An 18794-nucleotide genomic window follows, 5' to 3' on the forward strand; every position below is an offset into this window, starting at 1 on the left:
CCCTGAGGTACCTTCCCCTGCTGGGTCCAGAGCGGGGGCTCTAGCTGTCCTCGGGGCAGCAGCCCATTCTCCAGGCAGGACAGAAAGGAAAGCAGGTGGCCTCCCTGTGGGAAGTGCAGCGGGGGCCTCTGGATGCCATCCTGGCTCACCAGCACGAGCGTGCCACCACTCTCTGTGGGGTGTACGCACACGGGTGAGGCTGGGCCTCCAAGACCCCGTGGTCACCACCACAACCCAGTCAGCCAAGCCTCCCGACTGGACGCATGGGCATGACGGGAGGAGGCCAGGACACCCAATGGGCCCTGTACAGCATGTGGCCGGGAAGGGGCTGTCTCTTTCTGTCCTCAACCCTGTGCCCAGGACAAGGGAGGCTCACTTTGCTGGTGGCAGTGGATGCAGACGATCTGACTGAAGGGAACAACCAGGGCATAGTCCCAGTAAACGCTGGAAAGCAACCAGATCGATGTCACTGTGTCACGAGACCCGTCATCCCACTTTCTTCATTTCCCACCGCCAAAACCTGTGAAATGACCCTGAAGACAGGAGGACTGTGGCCGAGAAGTGACCTCGCCCAGGCATGTCCATCTGGGCCTGTGCTGTCATGGCACAGAGCCTGGCAGTCTCAGCTGCCTCGCGAGCTTGGCTCAGGCCAACCTCTTCATGCCCAGGCCTGGCTTGATCTTAGAGAGCTTGGGACTCTCTCTGGGCAGCCTATTCCTGCAATTCTTGGCATCAGGATAAGGAGTGACGCCTACCTCCTGGAGCAAGCGGAGTCTGTGCACCCCCTGCCTGGAGTCCCAGAGCCCCCACCTTTTCTCCAGCTCGGAGTCCCCCAGAGTCCCGTTCATGAGCTGGTTGGGGGTCCACTTCAGAGTTAGGCTCTCTGCAGCCTGGTGCAGGGAGAGGTAGCCAGGGACGGCCTCCATGTCCTCCTTCTGTGGGGAGGAAACACAGCAGAAGGCAGAGGTAACAAGGTGCTAAGACTCCCAGGAGAGGCCTCTGAGACCTAAGCTCCAGGCGGGAGCTGGGGAGCCTGAGCTAGCACAGTCCCAGGACCCCGGAATGGAGGCCAGGAGGAAGGAGGGGAGAACATGAGCTGCATGCAGATGGGGGTCCCTCCTCTCCCTGGCTGGCCTGGGGCTACTGGCTCTGTTCTCTGTTCTGTCAGCCTCCTGGATACCAGGTATGTCCTGGGCCAGCCATACCCAAGCCAGGAGTTCATCCTGCCATCCGGCTGCCATTCCCACCTTCGGAGAGCCTGCTTCTCAGTTAGCAGTGCAGATGCTAACTAACAGAGTCGGTGGCTGCCAGCTCCGTGCTGGACACAGGGCATATGAGGGCAAAGTAAGGGGGAGCGGGAGGTCCCACTTGCTTCTCTATAGTCAAGCCCCTGAGGAAGGGGACACATGTGACTGGAAGGTTCCAGTCCTGGGCCTTTCTGAAGAGGGAGAAGAGGGCATTCAGTTTTCTTACCGGCTGCACCAGCACGTTGTTCTTGCCGTAGAGAAGCCGCGTCCTTGAATTCTGGTGCAGGGACTCCACGTACTCACGGGCACAGGCAGCCAGCCTGTCCTCTGCCGCGCTGCCACTCGAATGCCGCTTCCGGATCTAAACAGGAAGGCACAGCTCAGCCCGCAGCCCCAGGATATCTGCCTCAGACAACACGAGGTTTCCACACAGACCCTCTCTAACTGACCCAGGGGTCCATTCTGTCCCGGGTCTGCTCTCGGCCACCCTCCGCCCTCCAGCCACGAGCCACTGGTGTGCTCCTGGCGTTTATGTGAGTGCCAGCAGGGATAAAAGGCTCTCCTCTCCTGCAGTAGCCATGACCTTGATGCATCTCTAAGGTCCAGCCTGTGTCTGCAAGAACACAGAGGCCAAGCCGCCCTTTCCTACAGGGCCATGGACATAGCCTGGATAAGTATAAGGGGTGGGGAGAGGGATACCTACTCCGAGGGCTGGGCGCTTTGCAGGGGAGTCCTGGCGATTAGGGGGACCCCGGATACGGTGCCTCTGGACCAGCTCATCCGCGGACGGGTCAGTCCAGTAGTGATCAGCCGTCTTGAGCTTGGTATACTCCAAGGCACAGGGTCCCACTGTGGAGACAGGGACAGTTAGCTCTGATGGGGCCCCTTCAGCACCTGCCCCTCAGTCCCCACCGGCCGGCCCAGCACAGGCTTCTCTGCTCTCAGGCTCACCTAGAAGAGAGGCCAAGATGGGGCCAAACACAGGATCTGACAGTAACGCCTCCTTCTCGTAGTACTTGCTGCCAGGGGGAGAGACAGACAGGGGGGTCATTCCAGGACAGTCAAGCCGACCAAGTATGGACATCCCCACAAAGACCCTTTCATGGGAGTCACTAATAAGAAATGAGTCCACAAGGACTGAGCTCTGTGGGGAGCGCAGTGTGGTCTATGCTTTCCGGATGAGAGAGGGGAAGATGGGGCATGCCTAGACACTGCTGGGGACAATCACGCATGCTGAAGGATGGGGCTGAAGGACTGCTCAGGAGGTGAGCCCCAGGGAGGGGCTGCTTGGGGGATGGGGCAGTCACCTGCAGTTCTCTACCAGGTACTGCATGACCCTGTCCAGCACTTTCTCGATGAGTGCTGTGCGCACCCATATGTGCTTTAAGGCCTGCAGGCTGAGTGCTGGGGCCTTCCCGCCGGCAGAGCCCTGTCTCCGCAGGGCATCCTGGTTGCCTGCTGAGGGTTTCCTGCAAAGAGATGGTGGGCTTCAGAAATGGAGGGTCTTGGGGGGAAGCCCCAGACAGGCAGCGCTAGGAGCAGAGTTTGGTGCCACAAGAACCCAGAGGAATAACGAAGATGAGGGGTTGACATGGGGGCTTGTGTCCAAAAGGAGCCAACCCCCACCCTGAGACTGGTCTTTCACCCCAGGGACCCTGCAAAAAATGAGCCCAGGAATCCAGCCTGGGAAGCAGCAAATGCCAAGTGCAAGGAGCAGAGGGGTGTGATGGGAGGAGCAAGGCCAGGGCTCACCTGCTCTCTACTTGTTGCTGTAGCTCCTGTACCTTGTGGCAAATCTCCCCAGCCACTGGGCACGTCTTCCCCACCTTGGTGAACAGGGCGGCCATCTTGTCACTGCGCAGGAAGCCGGCAGCACGCCGTCTCAGCTGATGTAGGAGGCAAGCCTCCACTGCACCTGAGCCGCAGAGAAAACCAGCACCTGAGCCTGGGTGCAAGGGGGAAAGGGAGAGTGGAGTACGGAGTACCGGCAGGCCCTGACCCATGCTGGGATGAGGGAGAGGGGCAGACCAGGACCATATGCCCCAACCTCCTTCCGAAATTCCCCTCCCTGTCTCTCCGACCCTTCCCAGTGTGGACCTTCAGGGGCTGACATGCCATAACATCCCTCTCCCTGTCCTTGCCTGGTGTGTACATGCCTCCTGTGTGCAGTACTACCCCAGGACTGTGAGGACCAAAGCTGCCAGTTCCAGTGGCTCCTCCCCCACCAAGGTCAAGCATGGACAGTCCCGACAGGACAGGGGATGCAGGGAGCACACAGCCTGGCAGCCCTCCCGGAAAGCATGGACGATGTGGTTGCTAAGGAAAAGGGCTCTGGGAAGGAGGTGAAATATTGATGAGGCCACGGCAGAGATCAGACCCAACAACAGCTCCTGAATTATTGATGAGCCCTGCAGCCGAGAGCGAGAGATTTCTATTTCCCATGCTGGCAGGATTTCCCTTTACTCATTCATGTTTTTAGGGGCTAGTTTATTCCCCCCATCTGGATCCTGCAGAAAGGAAAGAAGGACTTGGGGGGAAAGAGTGGGAAGTTGCCCCAGGCATGTGCAGAGTCTAAAAATATTAGTATGAATGGGGGGTGCTCACCCATTATGAGGAGGGAAAGGCCCAGAAAGAGGAAGGGAGTTGATCATAGTCATTCAGTGGCAGAGCCAGAACCACGATCCAGGATCTTAAACCCTGGCCCAGGCCCTTTCACTTCTTCCGGGTGTGTTGGGGGGCCCCATAGGTGGAAGAAAGAGGGGTCCCCTCATGTCACACGGGTGTTCTTTCTATATGGACTGACAACAGTGCTATGACGGAGGTGGGAGTCAGAGCAGGGTCTGGAGCTTAGCACATGACCAGGGAAACATGGGGGAAAACACTGAGCCTGTTTTCACCTACGAAATGGGGCTACTTCTTAGGACTGGCATGAAACATCACACAGGATGAACTGAGTAAAGTCCTTGCATTAGTCTGGCACGGAGGAGGTACTCTGTCTTTGTCGGGTGCCTGAGTCCTCAACCCTTTTTAGCGAGATCCTGTTCCACGGTTAACCTGCAAGGGCTGGGTTTTTGCAAGACTCTCCCTGGCAGGAAGAGGAGAGAGGGAATCACAGGCTGCCCAGAGGTAGGTGGAGATGCTGTTCTCTCAGGAAGAGGGGAATTAAGGTCCCATCAGCTTGACTGTGCCTAGGGTCATTAGAATATGAAGCCTGGCCTTGGGAAATAACCACTGATCCCAGGCTCTCTCTGGTTTTTGTTCTCATTTTCAGTACTTACAGGCAGTCACTGCTGTCCTATGAGTTGTGTCTGACCCTCTCTTGTATTGAAGTCAAGAGGTTGGAAAGAGTCCTGGGGACCAACCTGTAGGTCTGACCCAGGGGAAATAAGGCAGGACCCTCCCTCTCCTAGGAGCTTCCTACTGGGCTCTTCACTGCTCAGGTCTCAGAGGACTTTATTTTACAAGGCACAGCCTTTCCCTCCCAGCATGTGCACACATGTGTGTGCACATGTGTATACAGACGGATATACCTGCACATATCATGTGTATATGGTGCATGTGGGAGAATCTCTCCTTAAGTGTCCATATACTCTACTCCATGGCTGTCCCCTTGGTCCCTGGAGGTTCTGTGTGGCCCTGTGCACAGGTGAGTGAGACCCGGTCTCTTGATCCTGGGGTTGCAGCACCAATAGGAAAGTGGTGACCATTCCCTGGGGTTGCACTCCCCGTTTCGGGGGGAGAGAAGCAGCATTGAATGTGACCAGAGTGGCAGCAGGTGGCACCAGTCCTAGAGGGAATCATGCGCCTCAGTAATGTGACTAACTGCTGGCATAATGAGTCATTAGCCTTCCCACCTTCCCCAGGAGATTGCAAATGCAGCCAGGCTGGGGAGCCGGGACTTGCAGGTAGTTGTGCTTCTACCCGCCGGGCCGCACCCACACTCTCAGGAAGCCTCTGGGCACAGGTGTTAGGGTTCTCCGGGGTGAGCAGAGGGAAATACTGCAAGTAGAGAATCTTAAGAGAAACCCAGACATCATGCCCAGTACTCTCCTGCTCATGGCATAGCCCCTAAGTTCCTTCTACGGAATGCAGGCAAGGTGCCAGGAAATGTCTGGGGAAGAAGAAATCCCTCGCAACTCTCTACCTTCCAAGCAACGTAAATGACCCTCTATGCCAGGTATTCTTAACCCAGCCATGCACTCCTTGGCCACTGACTGTTCAAACTGCACTTGTCCTTCCCCATCCCCACAGGGCTGTCGGCCCACCCTCCACCGATGTCAGCACATGCAATGAAAATTATTGCGTGCAGCACGTAGGCACAATAGTAGTAACAATAACTCTAATGATAACTGAGAACTACTATCCTAAGAGGGTTTGTAGGTGAGCTTCTGTGCCTTCCAAAGACCCACAAATATTGCATACAAAATCACTGGTGTGCTCCAGCATGCTTATGTGAGTATTTTTCCAGATAAAGTATCCATGATTTTTAGCTTCTAAAAGGGGTACTTGACCCCCAAAAGCTTTAGAATCCCTGCTTTAATACTTTTGGGTTGAGCTGAACCACAGATAGTTCCACAGGTCGAAACTCAGAGGTACAAGTACAAAGACTCTCCCTGCCCCACAGTGTACAGTGAACACCACTCAGAACTCAGTTGCAGAACCATCAGCAATGAAGTCCAATTCTCCTGCTGCCCTCGCTGCCCAGGGAGGGCCTCTCACAGACTATCAAGCACCCTTTCCTGGGAGAAGCCATCCAGACGTCCATGCTTTGCCTTTCCTGACTGAAGGCCCAGAGCACCAAGCAGAACTCCAGCACTTTATTCCACTTTCTGCCTCATGCTGCCACCATGACCCCTCCCCAGGGTGGAAGGCTGTGGCAGGAGATGCCTATCGTGGCTTAAGCACCAAGTCAGCCCAACCCATTCTCCTTCTAAGTGAAGGCTCGAGACCCCCAGTTCCACTGGGTCCTGGTACTACCTATAGCCACTCTGGGTCCACCAGAAGAGGGATGAGACATCCCTGACATCGTCTAGCTTGTGTCATATGGGACAAATATATACTAAGTAACATAAATCAATACTATTTTTGGTCATTGGTTGGAGTGGAAAGGTTTGGGTGAATAAATCAAAACACACAAACAGACGTGGTTCCATAAGCACAACCCTCTCTCTCCTCACCTTGGTCTTCCAGTAGAACTTTGGAGCCATGGTGCCAGCTGAGCCCACGGAACCCTCTCCGTTCTGTTATTCCATCCCACTGACAAGCAGCCTTGGGGAACGACAAGAACTACAAGCCTTGCTGTGGACATCTCTCCCAAAAGGTCTGGCATCATCTTTGCAGGGAAAAGCTGGGAATTACAGGCCATGACTAGCCCTGGAACTTTCCCTCACCAGCCTCTAATGTTCCAATAACATCTACTAAGTTATGGGGCTTAACCAATGCTAAATGGGCTGAAGACCAGAAGTGCTAAGAGACTCCTCGAGGACTCCCTCCCACAAATCCTTACATACTGATTTAACCATTCCAAGGAATCCAATTTAGAAGAGGAGACATTGGTATACAGAGATGGAAGGGACCCAGGAAGTTGCTGAATCTTCTCAGACCTTGCTGTGTGGAGGGCTGACTTTCCCTTCTCTGCTCCTCTGCAGGCAGTGTGGCACTCTCTCTCAGTAGTGCAAATAACCTCGGACCCGGTAACCCCTCTTCTGAGAATCTAGTCTACAGATATCATTGCAAGATTACTTAGTTACAACAGCAAGAGACTGGAAACTATCCTCGTGTCCATCAACGGGAACGGGTTAAGTAAATATGGTATATTCATACAACGGATTATTCTACAGCTCTGAAAATGAGTGTTTTCTAGGAACTAACAGTGAAATGTCCCCTAAAGCAAGAAGTATGACTGAATACCTTTTTGTTACAAAAAGGGTGTGTGTATGGGAAACAAAGAATATAATTTCTATTACTAGGATAAAAAATTCTGGAAGGATGCATAAGAAACAAAAAGTGGTAGCAGTTACCTGTGTGCAAATGGGTGAGTGGAGGGAAAGTGGGTGAACAGAGCCAGGTAAAGGAGTAAACTTTACACTGTACACTTTTTGTACACTTTTGATTTTTGAACCAGGTAACATAGTACCCCATCAGAATACTAATTATAATAATTAAACAGGTGACCATTCCAACCCAGATCCTGTGATTCTATAATGAGATGACGCGAGATACTTTCTCTAGCCTGGAGGTGAACCAAAACTCACAAAACCCAAAAAGGCTGGGTCTGTCCATGGGCACCCAGTTCTTCACCAGCTCCCTCAGTAATCCCTCCCAACTGGCTTCGTTCCCCACCGTCCCAAGAGCACATGGGCTCTACTGAGCTTAGCCAAAGACCAGAGAAACCATTCAACTGGTGAGACAAGCTGAGGTAGCTCAAGGGGCCATAAGAATGGCCTAAAACTATGGCTCCCCAGGACAGGAGCAGTGGTTGAGAAGGATCCTCAATCAGCCCAGGGAACCTCAGCAACAACCCTGGCTCTCACACACATACCTATGTTTAAAACTGTGCTCAGCAGCCAAGGGGCCTGGTAATTGGGGGATCAACTGAATGTCCTTCAGAGAACCAGGCCAGTTGGTTAAGATGTAGGGACACTGCATCCAGAGCTAGCACAGTCTGACGTGAAGGCTAAGCCCAAGGCTCTGAGCCACGAAGGGCTGGTAATGGGAAGAACAGGTGTGGCAAGTAATTTCTGCTCCCCCACCTATGCTGGCTGCCATCTGTGCAATGGGGGTGTTTGGTTGTAGTCTCCATAGAGAACCCAAGTGAGGATGGTGCTGAATGGAGCAGTCAGCCACAGGTGGCTGGTTTGGATCCTGGAATTTTTGAGGATACTACTTAGAGCAGAATTTTGTTTTTAAAATTTTATTAGTAAAATTTTTAAAATATTTTATTTATTTGAGAGAGAGAGAGCACGCACATGAGCATGAGCAGGGGTTGGGGCCGACTCCCTGATGAGTAGGGAGCTGGACACGGGACTCGATCGCAGGATCCTGGGATCATGACCCAAGCTGAAGGTAAATACTTGACCGACTGAGCCACCCAGGTGCCCCTTAAAAAATATTTTATATATTTATTTAAAGATTTTATTTATTTTGACGGAGAGAGAGAGACCACAAGTAGGCAGAGAGGCATGCAGAGAGAGAGAGGGGGAAACAGGCTCCCTGCTGAGCAGAGAACCCAATGCGGGGCTCGATCCCAGGACCCTGAGATCGTGACCTGAGCCGAAGGCAGAGGCTTAACTCATTGAGCTACCCAGACGCCTCTAAAAAATATTTTTAAAGTAAGCTCTATGCTGCACATGGGGCTCAAACTCATGACCCCAAGATCAAGAGACTCACACTCCACTGAGACAGCCAGGTGCCCCTGGAGCAGAATATTTAAAAGCTGAATGGCAAAATAAATAAGTAAGTAAATAAATAAATAAATAATAAAAGCTGAATGGCTTGGATGGTGGAATCAGGACTGCCAGGAGAACAGCACCCTCCCTGGAGATAAAGGAACAGGTGGGATGGGCAGCCTTTTTTTTAAGTAGGAACTTCCTCCAACTGCCAAGGGGAGAAATCAGTATTTTGAATGTAGCAGATGAAGTGGGAAGGGCAAAGGGGAGAGGGTAGGCATCATTTATCTCTCTCCTCCCCACTTCCCCAGCTGGCTATTTCCACCCATCGATCTGTAACAGCTACTTACACCCGGAATGAGCATTTCTATGGTAACTAGAGTATATTTTCTCTCAGCTGGCACTAGTGACGCTGACTGCTTCAGCTTTCCGGGGCACTCGGCCCTGTTCAGTGCCCTAAGACAAGAAAGCAACGCTCCCATTCAGGCTTTCAGTGTGAGGAGAAAGCACGGCCCTGATAGTCCAGAACCCGGCAGGTGAGGAAAATGAAATTCCTACCACATATACCTATCTTATTTGCCCTGATGGAGACATAGGGCAGAATCTGTGAGTACAGCACTCACAGTGGCTTTGCAGGGAAGCAGGCCAGAGCTGGCCTCACTCAGCTCAGCAAGGGATCCACTGTCTCCCAGAGTATCCCTGAATACCCCAAGTCCACTGCTTGGTGACATGAACCAGCCATGTCTCCACAGGGGCCAACTGCAACTCAATGCCCCAACCTCAAGGCTCTCTCCGAGGTAGGCCACACAAGCAGACCCATCCCTGGGTAGCACGGGCTTTGGAGCAAGAGGGATAGGGATTCCTACTAGCTATTTGACTTTGTGCAAACCGCTAAATCTCTCTGAGCTTCAGCTGCAATGAGGGAAGAGAACAGGTCCCATCTCAATAGGTTTTGAGTGACTACAAGCAACAGGCTATGCAGAGGTACAAAAGTCTCCTTTATTACTTCTCAAGTACCCAGAAGGTATCATTCACATTGGTGCCTTTCTTCCCCACACCTCAGGCCCAACCCCTGCCTTCTCTCCTGTCCCTCCAGATGGTCTGGCTGTGCTGTTCTCTACAGTACTCTGTCCACCAACATACTGGGTTTCAGCCCCTTTCACCTCTCAAGGACATGATTCCAGCAAACATCACTTCCCTTCCCTATATCTTTAATGTTTCCCTATTAGGTTCTCCCCATTTGCACATAAATATTCTGTAGCTTCTCCAACTCAAGAAACAAAAAACAAAAAAAAACCAAAAAACAAAAACCACCACCCTTGGTCCTATATCCCCATTCAAGTATTGAGCCATTTAGCTGCTCCCCTTTATGAAAAATTTCTCAGGAGAGTTGTCGTTACTCACTATATCTCTTCCTCCTCCTTTTATTTACTTTAATTTTTTAAAGGATTTTATTTATTTATTTGACAGAGACACAGCAAGAGAGGGAACACAAGCAGGAGGAGTGGGAGAAGGAGAAGCAGGTTCCCTGCATAGTGAGCCCAATGCAGGGCTCGACCCCAGAAAGGTGGGATCACCAGCCGAAGGCAGACCCTTAACCACTGAGCTATCCAGGCGACCCTTTTTTTTTTAACTTCATTATGGAAAATTCCAAATATATACAAATTAAAAAGAATGACAAAATGAACACCATGTACCTATCACCTAATCCAAGCAATGGTCAAGTCATGACCCATCTTGTTTCAGCTATACCATCTCTAACCACTTTTTCACTTATCCCCAGATCATCCTGAAGTAAATTTTAGATATCATATATTTTTATCTATGACTATTTCAATACATATCTATAAAAGACTTTTTTTAAAAGATGTATGTAATAACTTATTGCACCTACAAAATTAGTAAAACTTTCTTTCTTTAAAAAAATATTGCAAACCATATATGATAAGGGATTAGTTTCCTTTTTATTTTTTTTTTAAGATTTTATTTATTTAATCGACAGATGGAGATCACAAGTAGGCAGAGAGGCAGGCAGAGAGAGAGGAGGAAGCAGGCTCCCCACCGAGCAGAGAGCCCGACTCGGGGCTCGATCCCAGGACCCTGAGATCATGACCTGAGCTGAAGGCAGAGGCTTTAACCCACTGAGCCACCCAGGCGCCCCTAGTTTCCTTTAAAAAAAAAAAAAATTATTTATTTGACAGAGAGAGACATAGAGAGAGAGGGAACACAAGCAAGAGTGGGAGAGGGAGAGAAGAGGCAAGATTCCTGGCAAGCGGCGAGCCCCAAGTGGGGCTGGATCCCAGGACTCTGGGATCACAACCCGAGCAGAAGGCAGACACTTAATGACTGATCCACCCAGGCGCCCCTCATTTTCTGTTTTTAATTCCAATGTAATTAATGTGCAGTGTTACATTAGTTTCAGATGTACACCCTAACAATTCAATAGTTCCATTAGTAAGTGCTCATCACCACGGTTAGTGTGATCTTTTTTTTTTTTTTAAAGACTTTTATTTATTTATTTCAGAGAGAGAGAGAGACAGCGAGAGAGGGAATACAAGCAGGAGGAATGGGAGAGAGAGAAGCAGGCTTCCCGCTGAGCAGGGAGCCCGATGCGGGGCTCGATCCCAGGATTCTGGGATCATGACCTGAGCCGAAGGCAGACGCTTAACGACGGGCCACCCAGGCGCCCCGATTAGTGTGATCTTAATCCCCTTCACCTATTTCATCCATCCCCCCACCCTGTAGGATCATTTTGAGGAATAAAGTAGAAAGTTGCTGCTGGTGGTGGTGATGATGATAATAAGAGCAACATTTATTGAGCACCTAATGCATACCTGGCTCCATGCTGTGTGTTTTCCCTGTGTCACTCTGTTAGTGCTCCCATCAGCCTCCTGGGGTGGGTTCAGAGCTGCTGAGTAACTGGCCATGGTCACCACTGTGTCTGGGCTACAGACCACCAGCACCACAGGCCCTCAGCCTCATCCCAAGGCATGGGAGAGGAATCCCTTCCCGGGGGGCATTCCTTCCTACTTGATTTTTTGCAGATGGAAGGCAGAAGCCAGACACCCTGAGAGTGAGCTGTTCACTCAGTCTGGGTGGGAAGAAGAGAGAAGGAATCCCTTTCACAGACTAAAAACGGCCTGGAGTCTGAATCTCAGCGTGTGCTGAAATAGCTCTGGCTGTGGCGTCTCAGGTGAGAGGCAATCCCGCCGCAGCACCTGCTTCTCTCCCAGCTCGTTAGTGTCGCCATTCCCCAGAGGAGTTCACCACAGCCCAGAGGAGTTCACCACAGCCGGCCGACCTTCCAGGCTAATGAAAGCTGCTTAGCAACGGGGGAGCGGGGAGCGGGGAGCCGGAGCCGGTTGTTAATAAAGCCCTGGTGCCGCTCCCGGCTCCACAGACTCCACCCCGTCTCCCATTAGGCTCATCTTCAGCCTGAAGCACCAATCCTCACACTAAGATCTGTGCCGGGAGAGCGGGGACCCTGGTCACAGAGGGGCAAAGCTGAGCTGGGCCTAGGCTCTGCCCCCAATGCTTTCTTTCTTTCTTTTTTTTTTTTTTTAAAGCATTTTACATATTTATTTATTTGACAGAGGAGAGAGAGAATGTGAGCCCGAGCATAAGCAGGGGGAGCAGCAGAGGGAGAGAAGGAGGCTCTCTGTTGAGCAGGGAGCCCCAATGTGAAGGCTTGATCCCAGGACCCTGAGATCACGATCTGAGCTGAAGGCAGATGCCCAAAGACTGAGCCACCAGGGCACCCCCCACCCCAAATGCCTTCTGTGCTGAGGAGACATTAAGAGTCTTGAGAACCTGCTGTACCAGGCCAGCAGAAACCTGTTCTACCCAGCAAAGGTTAAAATCCAAACTCGGTGGCCAATCAGAACAGAGCACACAGAAATACTGTGGAGGCAGCCACACCCAGCCGGGAGCCTGAGGAAGGGCAGGTTCAGAGAAATGGTGGCTTCTCCCGTGCTCAAGTGTTGATGCCTGAAGTCCCTCAGATCCCTGACGGGGACAATAAACACGTCCTCTTTAAGCATGTATATTATTATTACAAATGCAGAGTTCAAAAGCAAAATCTGGGACAGTTTAGTGCTTAACCCTAACCTTGAGGTGCCCCAAAGCGAAAGCTGAAAGCACCCGGGGCACCTGGCTGGCTCAAGAGGAGATTCTTGATCTTGGGGTTGTGCATTTGAGCCCTACATGGGGTACTTATCAAATAAAACTTAAAAGAGGTTGAAAGCCCCTTGCTCCGGGGGGCAGGCAGTGGCAGGAGACATCAGCTTACACCTGGGGATTTAAGAAACCACAGAGAAATCAAGGTGCAGGAGGACCTGGGTGGCTCAGTGGGTTAGGCCTCTGCCTTTGGTTCAGGTCATGATCTCAGGGTCCTGGGATGGAGACCCACATCATGTTCTCTGCTCAGCAGGGAGCCTGCTTCCCCCTCTCCCTCTGCCTGCCTCTCTGCCTCCTTGTGATCTTTCTCTGCCAAATAAATAAATGAAATCTTTTAAAAAAGGGACCCTGTACTGATCAGAGGAGAGCTGACAGTTGCTGCTCATCCTAATTGGCCTGAATGTGGGATACCCACAACTCTTCTCCCTGCCTCTCTTTCCCCTAGTCCCCCTTGGCCACCCACGTGTGGCGCCCATGCACAAGCTGTTTGCGCTATTTTATTCTGTTGTCTGTATTTGTTGTATGTGGTCTGGATAAGGAATTAAGTCATGCATAATTGGCCACCAGCAGAGCCCTTATGGTGAAAATGAAAGAAAGTGGCTGATGTCAGGGGCACACAACACAGGTGGAAAGGAGTAGAGTTCAAATATTCTTCAAAGCCACTTACTGCAAGACTATCATGCTTCTCCCCTAACATAGGTTCTGTCTGAGAAAAGGTGAGATTAGATTGCTCCTCATAAACCTGGGAATCACAACGTCATCTCGAAGAACTGGGAAACTTACCCAAAGGGAAGATTGTGGGAACTCAAATCCTCCAAACCCAGTTTCAGCCTCAACATCCAAAAGAGAAGGAAAGACAGACATCTCCTGAGCTCTTACCACGCTAGAAACGCTCACATGCATCGTCTCAACCCCCATAAAAATTCCTTGAGATGGGAATCATCATCCTGTTTTTAGGGGAGTCAACTAAGGGTGACAGAAGTTAAGAAACTTGTCCAAGATGACATAAGTAAGCAGAGCACCAGGATTCACGTGATTCCTCAGTCTATCACTCAGGCTCTGCTCACAGGCCATCTCTTCCCAGCTGCTCTCCCTCACCTCTCTGCTTTATTTTTCTTCATACCTTTATTACAGGATATATTTATGTGTGCATTTGGTTTTCTCTCTCCCCACAAAATGTAAGCCCTTGGGGGCAGAGACTCTGTCGACCTCGTTACTGTTGTTTCCCCATCCGGAGAACAGGATCTGGCTCCTGGCAGACCCTCAGATTTGTTGCTAGACTGATGGTGGGCAGCTCTATCTGCTTCACCACAGTACTGTCAAACAGTTTTCCTTCCCTTACTTGGTCCTTCCATTCCTTCCTCTCAGAAATACACAACCTCCCTTCCACAAATCTCAAACACCAATCTCAGAGGCCAACGAAAACAACACAGAGATGGCAAGCTGTCCCCTCAGAAAGAGAGCTGAAAGGAAGCCTGAATTCCTGGAAATCCAAGAAAACTCTAGTGTATGTAGAAAGGCTTGCCCTGCAAAGGCAGGAGTCTTCACAGCAAGGGATGGTTCATTACGGACTTTTCCCCTTGTGAGGCAGGAGGGCTTTTGGCTTTCCCTCCTATAGTAGTTCATGTTGTTGTGCACCCAATCCAGTGCTTGGAGAGCTGGGATGCCAGAGCAACACAGGTGGGGTTAATTAGAATATAGATGTGCACAGAAAGCACCCCAAAACACAAACCCTTTCTGCAAAGTTAAAGTAAAAATAAACCAGAGCTGGAGCACCTGGGTGGTTCAGTGGGTTAAGCCTCTGCCTTTGGCCTCAGGTCATGATCTCAGGGTCCTGGGATCGAGCACAACATGGGGGTGTGGGGTGTGAGGGGGGGTCTCTGCTCAGCAGGGAGCCTGCTTCCCCACCCTCTCTCTGCCTAATTGTGATCTCTCTGCCAAATAAATAAATAAAATCTTAAAAATAAACAAACAAACCAGAGCAGTGGTTCCCAAACGAGAATTTTCTAGGTCAGTGGTTTTCAAGGTGTGGTCCATGGACCAATAGCATCAGAACCCTCTGTCAGAAATGCAGATTCTCAGGCCCAGCCCAGACCTACCAGAATCAGAAATTCCAGGGTTGGGACTCAGGAATCTGTGTTTTAACAAGCTCTTTGGGTGACTCTGATGCACACAAAAAAAATCAAAGGAACCAGATATATGTAGATCCTTGGGCCCTAGAGATCCTGATTCAGTAGGTCGGGGACCAGGCCCAGGGAGATCTCAAATGCTTCAGAGTTCGATTCTAACTTGCAGCCCTATCTGAAAACTACTAAACCTGAGGACTGTTCTTTCCTTGCCCTGGAACAGTTTCTGCAGTTCTCAATCCACTTCCCATCAGCCCCCCAGTCACTCACCACACAGAGCAATGATGTGGCTGCTGTCCTCATGCACAAACTTCCTGGTGACAGCCTCCTCCATGATTTGCTTCACCTGTGGACAAATGGGCAGCATCTTATTTATTTTTCTAATCCGAGACCTGTGGGCAAGTAAATAGCTCGGCCCTGCTCTCCCGGTTTGGGTTTGGATACTTGCAGGGTGGAGAATAAGTAGGGATGGAAGAGATGTGGAAGCAAAGTGTCTTTCTGGAAAGGCAACCAGGAAGAGATGTCATAAGTCCACCAAGCAATTAATGCAGATGTGCAGTTCAGGAGGAAGTGTCCCACTGTGGAGGAGAGGATGCTGTTTGCTCATCTGTACTTAGCTGGAGAAGGGCTTCTGGGCAGACACACTTTCCTTTCGGGACAAGCTAGCTCACTACAGGGTGTAGATAAGCAACCTGCCCCTCATTTACTTCCTCTGCTCCAAGGTTAGGGGGAGGTTCATCCAGGCCTCAGAGACACTCTCCACATGCTGGCAAGCCCAGCCTTCTTTCTGTCTCAATAAAACCCTGATGTTTTGGGTTCCTACCCGGATATAAAATCTTCCAGTTACCTTCTAAGATGAGCAGTCACATCTTTCTTTAAGAACGCACTTTTTAAAAAAACCATATACACATACAGCCTTTTTATTGACGGATAGTAAAACTACAGAAAAAAGTATGTATCATGATTATATAGCTTGATGAATTTTCACAAGCTGAACACACCTGTCAAACCAATATACAGATGCAGAAACAGAACATGTGACCAGCACCCCCAAGCACCCACCAATTTCATACTTCCTTCTAGTCACTACTCTCAAGGATATCTGCTTATCCTGACTTCTTATATCATACAGCCCTTTTGTGGGTTTTTTATATTTTTTATAGATGAAATCAGTGTGTAGTGTTTTGTGACTGGGTTTCTTCTGCTCTCTGGTGTAACTGCAAGATGCGTTCATGTTGTATGTATGTATGTTGTATGTATTCATTCTCTATTGTGTTAACACACAGCAACTGACTGACATGTGGGTAGTTTTAAATTTGGGGCTCCCATGAACAGCGCTACCATGAACATTACAGATAGGTCTGTTATTGAACATAGGTGCTCATTTCTTTGGATTTATATTTCTAGACAAGGCCTTTGATACCTATATTCCACTTTGCTAGATTTTGCTAAACAGTTCTTCAAAGTAGTTATACAAATTTACACTCCCATCAGCAATGTATGAGGTTTTAGTTGCTCCCAAAACTTAGGCCAAGCACTTTTTTTTTTTTAAGATTTTATTTATTTATTTTATTTGACAGAGAGATCACAAGTAGATGGAGAGGCAGGCAGAGAGAGAGAGAGAGAGAGAGAGGGAAGCAGGCTCCCCGCTGAGCAGAGAGCCCGATATGGGACTCGATCCCAGGACCCTGAGATCGTGACCTGAGCTGAAGGCAGCAGCTTAACCCACTGAGCCATCCAGGCGCCCAGGTCAAGCACTTTTGATGTCCTGGTGGAACCTGCCAAGAGACAGCTACTAATACAGGAGATTAGAGGGATGGATTACCTCAATCCTAGTATAAAATCTTACAGATCAAGTAAGCTCTGGGCAGTGGGTGTCTTTGCCATTCTTTGGACAAGGCATGCAGTGTTTGATGCTGCCTTCATTCCCAAGGCCCTCACCTAGGACTGTATAGTTTGGAGAATGGTAAAGCTTCTAAAGCCTGGGGAGGAGAGAGGAAGGACCTGGAGGCTTCTCTCTACTGGAAACTGCTAATGATTAGCAGTGAGGTAGAGGGAAATCAGATTGATCCTGCACTCTAAACTGCTAAAAGTTTCCTAGATTTCTTCCCAAGGAGTGTTTGTATTAAACAGAGCATAAAGTCACAGCTCAAACACCTGCAGGCATCTGAAACAGGAGGGTAGGGGAGATTTGGGGGTTTGAAGAACCTACAGATTACTCAAGAATTACACCAGAGGTTTTGTGTTGAGAGACCAGGCTTGCCTAAAATTTTCCCCACTGTTTCTACTCACAGAAGAGGAAAGGATATGTTTCCCTCTAAATCAGGTGCTGAAGGCAGAAAGGAACTAAGAATTGAGAGAAGGTTAAACTTTGTCAGGTAATACACATAGCTATGACATATTTTGGATATTTCTCACATTTGTTTAGGGATCATTCTTGGAGTAGTATAAAGAGCCTTCTAAGTATTGAAAAAAGAATCACGGTCTTCTCGGAAATCTTTCCTACATCACTGATCAACTCTAAATTTGGATCACACCAACAATCCTAGCACATACGTCCGTAGTTTGGGTAAGGTTACTTTTTTGTTCTTGTTTATATTGTTCATATGAGTATCTGTCACTAGATTGCTTGTTTCCTTAGGATAAGCTGAGAATTGGGATTTCCCTTTTCCTTGGGGAGACCAGGCCTGGGGTTTAAATGCTGATCTGATAATACTCCTGGCCTAAAATACTTTCTTGGCCACTTCACAGGAAAGTCACGAGGGAGCTTCTCACACAGAGCTGGAAAAGGTGATGGCTTCAACTATTTCCTCTTCAAACAAGAGAGAGGGGAACAAATAAATGTTAGGGCACAGTAGACAGGCCATAGTTAATGCAGGAGAACCATCCAGAGCCTTCCAGAAGTTTGAGAACCCAGAGTCTTCTCTAATCCTGAAACTCTAGGAAAGGGTAAAGGAGCCAATATGGTAAACTTTTAGATATGAAGTACATGTCCTTCTTTTAGACATGAAGAAATTAAAACTCAAAGAGGTTAGGTAACTTATTCAATCACACAGAGCTAGGTTCCGAGTATTCCAAGGTTATGAATGCCCACCATCTTGCAGTCTCCAAGATATTTACCAAATATTCATTGAAGGCCTACTGTGTGCCAGGTCCTGGACACAGAACAGGACAAAACAGACGGGTTTCCTGCCCTCATGGAGACTGCACATCTGGTAGAAGCCACAAAGGTAGGTGGAGAGTTCATGGTTCCAGAGGCCTAATCCATTCTAATTCACGCTGCAGGTTTGAGCTCTCCAGCTCTGAGACTAGGTGAGTCATTCATATGGGTAACCCCCCACCCCCCACACACAATGAAATTGAAATGGGCTTTAGGGCAGGGCTAACGTAAAGGACAGTAGTAGAGGGGAGGACTCCCTTCTTCCTGACATTTGGTGTCGGGGTGGGGGGTCCTCAAGCGGGGATAAAATCTGAGCCATAAAAACCATTCACAACCCGCCTCCCCCCCCCGTGGTCTCTGGGGAGGGAGGTGGGCGTGGAGTGAGAAGCAGTGAGGTGTGCGACGAACCCTCCCGAAGCCGCGACTCACTTCCCAGAGGGATCCCTGAATTGGGTTTGGGCAAACCGGAGCTAAGCCCCCAAACCACTGGTTTCGCGTTCTCCGGGGCCCCCGCGGGGCCCCGCCCCCTCCCCAGGCGGCACCGGTAATGAATGGTCCGTACCACCTCTCCAAGAAATCGCCGCCGCCCCTCCCCCGACCTTGGTCTCCCAGGGCTGTTGCCGTCACAGGGCGGGGAACTGCGGGATCGCGGAGCAAACAAGCGCCGGAGCGCAGCTCTGGCCCCTCGGACCGAGGG

The 18794-nt window shown here is 50.0% G+C and overlaps 1 protein-coding gene across 6 annotated transcripts in view; it reads right to left on the reverse strand.

Annotated features, from left to right (window-relative positions):
• The window catches only part of SGSM2 (small G protein signaling modulator 2), a 32303-nt gene that overhangs the window by 12958 nt on the left and 551 nt on the right, over positions 1 to 18794 (reverse strand). For 2 of the 6 annotated variants that reach the window (XM_032846681.1, XM_032846683.1), the window contains exons 2-10: positions 15208 to 15283; positions 3000 to 3192; positions 2555 to 2716; positions 2199 to 2266; positions 1951 to 2096; positions 1474 to 1608; positions 811 to 935; positions 377 to 444; positions 12 to 172 (exon numbers count right to left, since the gene is read on the reverse strand). In XM_032846681.1, the coding sequence (XP_032702572.1) occupies positions 12 to 172; positions 377 to 444; positions 811 to 935; positions 1474 to 1608; positions 1951 to 2096; positions 2199 to 2266; positions 2555 to 2716; positions 3000 to 3192; positions 15208 to 15283 (1134 nt within the window). Of the gene's footprint in view, positions 1 to 11; positions 173 to 376; positions 445 to 810; positions 936 to 1473; positions 1609 to 1950; positions 2097 to 2198; positions 2267 to 2554; positions 2717 to 2999; positions 3193 to 4144; positions 4333 to 4837; positions 5035 to 15207; positions 15284 to 18794 lie in introns of those variants that run through there. The other 4 variants (XM_032846682.1, XM_032846685.1, XM_032846686.1 and 1 more) reach the window with 3 other exon arrangements.

This window comes from Lontra canadensis, unplaced genomic scaffold (assembly GCF_010015895.1).
Source record: "Lontra canadensis isolate GAN:19392208 unplaced genomic scaffold, GSC_riverotter_1.0 scaffold180, whole genome shotgun sequence".
Lineage (NCBI taxonomy): Eukaryota > Metazoa > Chordata > Mammalia > Carnivora > Mustelidae > Lontra > Lontra canadensis.